A 10,322-nucleotide genomic window follows, 5' to 3' on the forward strand; every position below is an offset into this window, starting at 1 on the left:
TCATCAATAGGAACATCAAAAGCATCTCCAAGTCATGTTGTTCATCACTCAGAACTGGATCGACATTAGACAATCTATTATCTGTCTCAGATGTTGTCTTCTCTGTCTTATCAATATCTTCAATGGTTTGATCTTCCATGAACTTCACATCATGGCTTCTCACTGCCTTCTTCTCAACCGGATCAAAGAACTTGTAGCCAAATTCATCCTGACCATAACCAATGAAGATGCACTGCCTTGTCTTCGCGTCCAACTTGGATCTCTCATCCTTAGGAACATGCACATATGCTTTACAACCGAAGACTCGCAAATGATCATACTTGACATTCTTGCCAAACCAAACCTTGTCTGGCACCTCAGCATTCAAAGCAACTGCAGGACTCAAATTAATAACATGCACTGTAGTGTACAATGCCTCACCCCAAAAGTGCTTAGGCAACTTTGCTTCAGAAAGCATACACCTGACTCTTTCTATTAGTGTCATGTTCATCCTTTCTGCTAAGCCATTCAACTGAGGAGTTTTAGGAGGAGTCTTTTCATGTCTGATACCGTGTTGCTTGCAATAAGCATCAAACGGTCCACAATACTCACCACCATTGTCAGTACGAATGCATTTCAGCTTCTTGCCTAACTGTCTCTCGACCAAAACATGAAATTCTTTGAATTTCTCTAGAACTTGGTCCTTTGTCTTCAAAGCATAAACCCAAAGCTTCCTGGAACAATCATCAATAAAGGTAACAAAATAAAGTGCACCAGTAAATGACTTTACCTTCAATGGGCCACAAACATCAAAATGCACCAGTTCAAGCAACTCTGACTTCTTTGTGGGAGGTTGCTTCTTGAAGGATACTCTGGTCTGCTTACCAGCCATGCAATGAGAACATTTCTCCAACTCTGCACTCTTCAATCCCGGAAGCACATCCTTTTTAGCTAAACAATTCAGCCCCTTCTCACTGATATGACTAAGCCTTCGGTGCCACAAAGAAGCGTCCATATCCATGGTGATCACACTGTCTTTAGCAACCAATGCTTTTGTCCAATACAGTTTACTGATTCTCTCCCCTTTGGCCACGATGAGATTACCTCTGGAGAGTTTCCACTTTCCTAAACCAAAGTGATTTTCAAAACCACTATCATCAAGCATCTGCACAGAAAGCAAATTAAAGCGGACATCTGGAGCATGTTTGACTCCTCTAAGCAACAACTGCATTCCCATATTGGTTTGCAAGCAAACATCACCAATACCAATTACCTTAAACACACCATCATTACCCATCTTCAACACTCCAAAATCACCAGAAGTGTAAGATGTGAAGAACTCCTTCCTTGGTGTAACATGCAATGTAGCACCACTGTCAATTATCCACATGCTCTCATCTGATACAAGATTAACTGAATCATGGTCACGGAGAATAATAAGATCATCATCAGAAATAACAGTAGTAACACGATCATCATTGTCATGATGTTTCTCCTTCTGCTTCCCTTTCTTATCCTTGTTCTCCCTTTTCCATATAAAACAGTTTCTCTGAATGTGCCCTGTTTTGTGACAATAATGACACTCCACATTCTTGTATCTGGACTTGGATTTACTTATGTTGTTCTGCCTACTCCCTTTCAGTTCCTTTCTCTGGCTTCTCCCCCTATTTTCAGTGACAAGTACTTCGGAATGAGATGAAGTACCATGTGCCTTCCTTCTCATCTCCTCATTAAGAACACTACCCTTGACACTTTCCAAGGAGACAACACCATCCGGGGATGAGTTTGTAATTGAAACCCGAAATGTTTCCCAAGAGTCTGGTAGAGTATTCAGCAGCCATAATCCCAAAACTTCGTCATCAAACTTGATGCCCATTCCTGCCAATTGATCTCGGAGTCCCTGAAAATCATTTAAGTGATCTGAAATAGAAGTGCTCTCCTTGTACCTCAAATTCATCAAGGAATTCAACAAGTATAATTTATTGTTCCCTGTACTAGAGGCATACAAAGTCTCAATCTTCTTCCACAAGGATTTTGCATCTTCCTCATCAGCAATGTGATTATAAACATTGTCTTCAACATACTGACGAATAAAATCGCAAACCTGCTGATGCTCAAACTTCCAATCCTCATCAGTCTTGTCTTTTGGCTTTTCAGTAGCAAACACAGGAAGATGCAATTTCTTCACAAATAGCAGATCCTTCATTTTCCCCTTCCTTCATTTTTTCCTTCCATAAGTGATAGTTAGTGTCGTTCAAACAGACCATCAAATTTGTATTTGCCTCCATCATTCAAGCAGTCAAATAGCCCCAACCAAGGAGCTCCGATACCACTCCTGATGGGAAATTCAATACAATAACAATAATATCTCAACAAGAGCAATACCCAGCGGATAACAATTTCTCCAACTTGCAAGAATCTGTGAGAAGCAATAGCAAATAATGGCAGCAACAGAAAACACACTTCAAGAAGACACTTAACGTGGAAAACCTTCTCAATGTGAGAAGTAAAAACCGCGTGCACAAGCCAGTCAATCAAGGTTCCACTATGATAAAAAATATGGTTACAAGAGACTCAAATCACAGCACAAATTGTGCTCAATGACCAGCCAAATACCAATACAACAGAGATGAAAACAGAGAACAAGGAACCTGAAAGATTCACAAACTGCAGTTACCGTACACGGCGTATATGTCACTGTTCCAGTGACTTTTGAACAATCCGAACGGTCAAACTGAAGAAACACGAGGTATGAACCTGCTGACAAAATTTCAGCCCGATCCAACGGTGGACGAAACCGCAGCAGCAATCTGAAAATTCCCGTTCTCAAAAGAAACGCTGAAAAATGCTGCTACAGTGTGAGATGAATTTCTCTCTGCTCAAACACCTTATGCAAGATCCGAACGGTTAGATTGAAGTTACACACAGTATGAACCTGCTGACAAAGTTTCAGCCAGATCCAACGGTGAACAAATCGGCGGCGGTGGTCGGAAGTTTCTGACGAAACTTTCTCCTTTTCTCTGCTTCACTATCACTCTCTATTTCACTCTCTATGGATGGCACACTGTTGGCTCTCTCCAAGAGTTTATGGATGGCTCTCTCTTTCTTGCACCTTGACTGCACTCACTCATACATTGAAAGAATGAAAAGCAAAAGGGACCTAACCTAATTTCACTGTGGGTTGGGCCTCCACATAGGAAGTGAGCCCAAACCCAACAATTTCCTGACTATTTAAGTTTGATTAAAACTGGTTTTATTCTCTATATTCCAAATACAATGCTTTCGTTTTCATAATTCAACGGATTCCATGATTCACATTTTACTTCAGTTTAATTTGATCGGGAACAATATCTACCCAATTTTAAAAATACAACCAAAAATATTGTATTTAAATACGAACACTAAAATTAAATTTAACAACCTAAAACCCATTTATTGTGATTTTCCTTCAAGTTTTAGTGATTCAATATTCGGAAAACGACTCCTTGAATGATACCTTGACCCTTAGTCAATAAGAACACAAAATATAATAAGTATAAGATAAAATATGAGTTGGAGTAATATATTATATGTCCTTTGTGTAGAGTATAATCTGGTATATATAAACTGAATTGGAACTTCTCCAACTTTAATCATGATTTTGTCTTACTTGAATATCTAAAACTAATTGATTAAAATCTCTTAATTTGTGCTCTTATAACTTTAGATACATAGGTACCATAAATAATCAACTATCGGTAAGACTCATGACCTAACAAATACGAATATTAACTTAATCGGGCAACATTTGTTATTTCTACCTTTACAAAATTATTTAGACACTTTTTTATGTCAATTTAAACCATCAAGTAATTGAAGTAGCAGAAAAAATGCTCAAAATGGTATCATAAAGCTTTCAAACAATAAAAATAATGAATGATATCAAATAAGATTTGCTTATTAAAAAAAGTAGAAAATTATTTTCCGCTAAATAAAAACAAATAATAAAGCTTCTCTTTAAACATTTTTTCAATAAACCCAATCTAACCGGTTTTGAATTTTTTTACGATTTTTATCTCCATATAAAACTTGTCACAAGCTTTATTAGAAAATTTAGTAAATTATCAAACTTTAATCATTATATACAACTAAATGAATATTAACTAATACAAAAATTGATAAAGTTTAATTAGTATTTGCGAGTTTAATTTTAAATAGATAATTACGTTCAGAGAGATTTTATTCAACCCCTATAAGTTTAATCATGTATATTTTCTTTTAATTTTTAATTTTTAATTATCAATAACTTGGTTCAACGTAAACCCTGCTTCTACCCCTGTTTGTCTCTGTCTACGGCGAGTAACCATAACCATATCTAACTGAGTGAAGGGCGAGCGAGTTGATCCTTCTCTGACTCTCAATTTCAAAACCGAACCAAATGGAGTTGTGCACTGCCAACGCGATTCTTCCACCAAGGTTCTCCGTTCCTACACTCCACGCAGCTTGCGTTCGAAACCTCAAATACTCCGTTCCGTTCCCCCGTTTCATCATCCGCACCCAACGAAAATTCGACAGTAAGTACTACGCACCAACAGTTTCAGCTTCTGTGAATTTCTACGCTGTAAACTGTGTCGTTTTAATTGCGATTTGCGACGCAGGAAGAAGAGGATCGGGACCCCGTGCGACTGTTAGTGACGGCCGTTCCTGTGAGGCGGTGGACGAGAGCCGAATGCATAGAGTGTGTGACAAGCTGATTGGGGTTTTCATGGTGGACAAGCCCACCCCTACCGATTGGAGAAGGTTGTTGGCTTTCAGCAGAGAATGGAACAACCTTAGGCCTCACTTTTTTGCGCGCTGTCACGAAAGAGCCGATGCCGAAGAGGATCCCGCCATGAAGGAGAAGTTGCTACGCCTTGCAAGGAAGCTCAAACAGGTCTCTTTTGTTTATGAATGTTAACGGAGTAAATAATACGATTAGCTGTTTTTTATGCAACTCTCCAATCGCGATATTGTTTGTTACATTTAATGGAAACTTTCACTACGTGGATTATTGAGGTGAAACTCTAGGAAACAGCACCAAAGTCTCTGAAGGAACTGTATATAATTGTTTGTATTTTATTTAAGACTAAACTTAGATACAGTTTATCCTATCAAGATTGGAGCATTTCCTCTATAATCTGCATAATAAAGGTTTTCATTAAAGGATTATGAAGATTATCCATGTGAAACTTTCAATTTTGATTGGAGAACAATGAAAAAAAAATTAGTCAAGTTTTTTATCTATAAAATACTTGGTTACTAAGAAAGTCTGAATACCTCAAAATAGTAGTGAGTTGGGTTCAGTTTTCCACAAAGTTATGAATCACGCTTCAAATATTCATGCAAAGGGGGGTCTATAGATTCTATATTACCCGACAATTGGCCCTCCAGTTCGTGCTGTTCCTACTCTTGAAACTTGCATGCCAATGCATATGAGGATATTATACTAATTAGGAAAATTATAGTACTTTATTATATCTATGAAATATAAGTACTATATCTAATATTCCTGAGAATTTTTTTTAACAGAGTCCAATGAAGCAATGACATCATGCGAACAATATTTGGTGTTGTATAAAAAACCTTGATAATTTTAAGATTGTGTTTATCTCTTTTGATTTAATATTTGATTTTATGTTAAGTTTATACCGATATCATATGTTCTAATGTAATGTGTTTTCTTATTATTTTTAAAATACTTTGTACTCTGTATTTTGTCATAAGGTATCATCCTCTTGTGTTGTATTCATGCTTACTAGCTTCTTATTGAATTTTCTATGCACAGTGTTACCATGATCTACATTCATTAGAGGATAAGATACAAGAATAGGGATTGATTAGGATTGGAATTCTCTTGTGCAGATTGATGAGGATGTACAGAGACACAATGAGCTTATTGAGGTGGTAAAACGGGATCCTTCTCAAATTAGTGAGATTGTCTCCAAGCGTCGCAAAGATTTTACTGAGGAGTTCTTTATTCACCTTCATACAGTGGCTGAATCCTACTATGATAACAAAGAAAAGCAAAATGGTAGGACTTCATTTTGCAAGTTTTTAGTATCTAAGTGGTTGTTTGAAACAACCTTTTGGATTTAGTATCCAATTTTTCTGAATGTTTCATCAGGCTTTCTTGTATGGTAGATTGTCAAACCATATCAGGTTCGATTAGTTCAGATTCTTTCTTATATCCAGATAGTGTTTTTTTTTTTCTCTGGTAGGACACACTCAAATTTATGACCTGCATGGAACACCAAATATTAAATTTGTAGAAGCAAAAAGTACTTTTGAAATTGAAGCATATCAGGTCATAATTAGGAGAAATGAGGATATTCTCTGGGTAGTCTGGGAGGAATTTTGATTGTTAGCCAACATAATGTGGCAGATGCCATATGTTAAGAAATGTGTTGCTATCATGGGACAGTTCAAGCTTGCATTTATAATTATAATTGATTTTACACTTTTTAACCTATAATGTTTTTTTTTTGTGTTACAAGAATTGGCAAAGCTTGGGAACTCATGCTTGGCTGCTGTTCAAGCCTATGATGCTGCAACTGAAAACATTGAACAGGTAAATGCGGCAGAGTTGAAATTCCAAGATATTATCAATTCTCCTTCGCTTGATGCTGCCTGCAGGAAGATAGACAATTTGGCTGAAAAAAAAGAACTTGACTCAACATTAGTATTGATGATCACCAAAGCTTGGTCAGCTGCCAAGGAGTCGGACATGATGAAAGATGAGGTAATCTGACGGTGACCTTAATTTCCTTTGTGTGCTATTTCTTTTTAATTTCAATAACATGGATGATTAGAAATTTTGGATGAGTATCTGTTGACTGAATATAATTATAGGTCCAATTTGATTGTAACTAATCTAACAATTTCATATTTATGTTCTAATTTCCTAAAAAATTATATTGTAATTTTTTCTTCATTATATATTGTACTTGTGCTGATAAAAAAAAAATATATATAAAAATAAAAATATAAAAAATAAAAATAAAAATAAAATATATATATATATATATATATATATATATATTGTACTTGCTATTTCCTACTGTCGTATTTTAGCTTGTAAAATGAAACATTTATTTGTAGGTAAAGGATATCCTCTTTCATTTATACAAGACTCATTTATTTGTAGGTAAAGGATATCCTCTTTCATTTATACAAGACTCATTTATTTGTAGGTAAAGGATATCCTCTTTCATTTATACAAGACTGCAGTGGGAAATCTTCAGAAACTCGTGCCAAAAGAGATTAGAATAGTCAAGTATCTTATTCAAATCGATGATCCTGAAGAGCAACTCTCTGCCCTCAAAGATGCCTTTACACCCGGAGAAGAACTTGAAGGAAAGGATGTGGATAATTTGTACACGTATGTATTAGATGTCAGAGAATAAAATAACTTGAAACAGAATTCAATTGCAACAATAACTTTTTTCTCAATATTTTTTTCAGGACTCCAGAGAAGCTTCACACTTGGATAAAGAGTGTGGTGGATGCTTATCATTTGAGTAGAGAAGGTACCCTCATTAGGGAAGCAAGGGATCTGTTGAGTCCGGAGATCATCCAAAAATTGGAGGGGCTCAAGATGATTGTCGAAAGGAACTTCATGTGAATAGGAGAGTAACCAAAAGTATATTCATCGGAATTCTTTTTAACCATAGAATAAGCAACTTTTTTTTAGTGAAAATAGATAAGCAAAGCAGGAAACAAAATACACAACAATCATAATGACAGCATCTAAGTTAGGTCTGTCTATGGTTTTGGTAACAATAGCTACATGAAATTGAAAAGTGAGTAGGGAAATGTGTTCTTTACACGTAGGAGAGGGAACTATTACATAGTAGACCCCTATATGAATACGGGACTTGGACTTGAGCCCTGGCACAGGGTGATTGTTCTACCAAAAGCCTAGGCCTTTAGTTAAGTCACTTGTAAGGTTGAAGATAGAATGTATGTACTGTTGGTTACTAAAGTTCATTTCTCTAATTTTAATTTTACTGTTTTGTCTTCCCGGTCTAAGCAAATGACCACTCAATTAGGGCTGTTTTTGGTTTTTGGAAACGGATTTTTCCCTTCAATTCAATTATGTCCAACTTGAAGAAAGAAAATGAACCATATTTTGATTTTTTTTATCAGCTTGATTGGTGCTTAAATTTGGACTTTGCAATTTTCTTAAATCCAACCTGAATTAAAGATGCATTCTATTTTTAAATTAATTTCTCTACATTTTTTTTGTTATTATTCAATTGGTATAATGACATGATTATATTTGATTTTTTTAAATAACTAATTTTAATTTAATTTCTTTTTAAAATTGATCTAAAAACAGGTCAATCTGGTTTGTTAAAAAATAATTAGATTAAACCGATGATTTATTATAATCAAGAAGATGAGTTGAAAAACTTCACCTATCCCATCTATTAGCAATTTTTTATTTTTTAAAATATATATTATATTTTAAAAGCACACTTAATGATAGGAATATTTTTAAATTTAAACTTTTACATATTTATGAAAATCAATGATATAAATGTTTATGATTCAAATTAAACCCTTATTGCAAATTTATGTCATCCAAATAACACATAAAAAAATGTTGAAAACCTTTAAATTTTATTTTTATTATTTAATAAAATATAATATTTTACATATATATAATATAAAGAATTTTAAAAGTTTTTGCCTATTTTATCTGGGCTTCTTCTTCCTGCACCCTTACGTTTTTCTTCATGCACCCCCACAATTTTCTAAATCCCAAAATTGACCTTGACTTTTATTTTAAAAAGGCACAGTGATTACTGGAATTTGGGATCTGGGAGTGTGTTATGGATTCATCAATCCAGAACTAAATCATTTTTATTTTCGGATGAGGGGTATTCTGAAAGCAAATTTTGCATAAATTATTGATTTTCGGATTGCTAAATCCAGAAGCCTAAATCTGTTACGGATTGGTGAATACAAAATGCTTTTTTTGAATGATGAATTTTTTAATGTGAAATGCATATTTTACCAGAAGAGCCAATCTGAAATTTTTTCGGATTTCATAATCTAGAATGCAAAAAAATAAATATGGTTCAAGTGCATTTTATGGTTTTTAAAAAATAATAGAGACAGTTTGGTCTTTACATAACATTGTAGGATGCAGAAAGAAAAATGTAGTAGTGCAGAAAGAAACTGCCTTTTATCTGAGGCTTGACGGGCTGAAAGCCGGTTTAACGGGCTCATGGGCCAGTACTAACAGGCTAGTTTTGGCCCACAGACCATGTCGTCGCGCGATGTTATAAACTCTAATTCCGCAGTTAACCTTAGCGCATCTCCGTTTCTAAGCATAGGAAGAACGTTTCGTATCAATTTTCAGTGACGTTCACATTCATATATTCATATTTGTTGTAAATGGCATCGATTTCTCCTTCTTCTAGCAATTCAACCTCCACGCCAAGTGTTGCTAATCAGACAAGGCAAATGAAGCTCCACGAAGTCGCCTTAGCCGAGCTCAACAACCACCCGTCTTCCAGAGTAACCTCTTTTTTTCTCCTTCAATCTAACTTTTTGTAACCATTTGAAGTTCAGAAATAGGGTTAGGGTTTTTTTGTGGGTTAGTTATATATACAAATACTTAGCGTAACTGTTACTGTAGCCCTCCCAAGTAGAATAACAATAAACCCTACGTTTATATAGATTGTTATTTGTTGTAATTACACTGATCCGAAGATTAAAAACTAGTGCTATACACAGGATTTAATCTCTGGTATTTTCTTCGTTTTCGAAAATGTTTAATTAGAAGTGTTAGGAGATTATTTTCAGTTGGTTCAGAAATTACTGCATAAAAAATGAAGAACAACCCTAGAAGCACTGTATTCTATTTATATATTCTTACTATTTGAATGATTTCGATGTTGAAATGTAGGCTGTGTATCGGAAAAATGGGAACTTATTTTTTCGCACAACCATCCAAACAGCAACAGCTATGGAGCAGAGTAAGAATTCTCACCCTTTCACACTGTTATTCCTCACTTCATTCTTGGAACAAAACGCTAAAGTGCTATAAAATTCTGATTGTTATTATTATTTTTCTTTTTCTTGTCAAAATTTGTGTTGGGTAGAACAACTTGAGTCAGCCAAATCGAAGCTAAAAGGTCTGAATTCTTCTTCGTAGTCATACATTAGAAATCTTGTTGGTTGGGAGCAATGAAGCAGATGCAATTGGAAACTTCATTATTAAGAGCTGCATGTGTTAGATTTTAACTCCAATGATATTGCTATAGGTTTTGTACAAAACTAACATTATGTGAATACACTAAGACATTTCCAGTCTT

The 10,322-nt window shown here is 35.0% G+C and overlaps 2 protein-coding genes across 2 annotated transcripts; both read left to right on the forward strand.

Annotated features, from left to right (window-relative positions):
- The first annotated feature begins 4,252 nt into the window (after nt 1-4,252).
- LOC137832058 (uncharacterized protein At4g37920) lies at nt 4,253-8,014 on the forward strand. Its single transcript, XM_068640037.1, has 6 exons — nt 4,253-4,532; nt 4,617-4,891; nt 5,860-6,028; nt 6,492-6,736; nt 7,188-7,375; nt 7,459-8,014. Exons 1-6 carry the CDS (start codon nt 4,397-4,399, stop codon nt 7,616-7,618), a joined length of 1,173 nt encoding a protein of 390 aa, XP_068496138.1. The 5' UTR covers nt 4,253-4,396; the 3' UTR covers nt 7,619-8,014.
- Nucleotides 8,015-9,319: 1,305 nt separating this feature from the next.
- LOC150027353 (Prefoldin chaperone subunit family protein) lies at nt 9,320-10,322 on the forward strand. The gene is made up of 3 exons (XM_090302992.1): nt 9,320-9,522; nt 9,914-9,983; nt 10,110-10,322. Exons 1-3 carry the CDS (start codon nt 9,400-9,402, stop codon nt 10,160-10,162), a joined length of 246 nt encoding a protein of 81 aa, XP_090159118.1. The 5' UTR covers nt 9,320-9,399; the 3' UTR covers nt 10,163-10,322.

This window comes from Phaseolus vulgaris, chromosome 6 (assembly GCF_051622355.1).
Source record: "Phaseolus vulgaris cultivar YP4 chromosome 6, ASM5162235v1, whole genome shotgun sequence".
Taxonomy (NCBI): domain Eukaryota; kingdom Viridiplantae; phylum Streptophyta; class Magnoliopsida; order Fabales; family Fabaceae; genus Phaseolus; species Phaseolus vulgaris.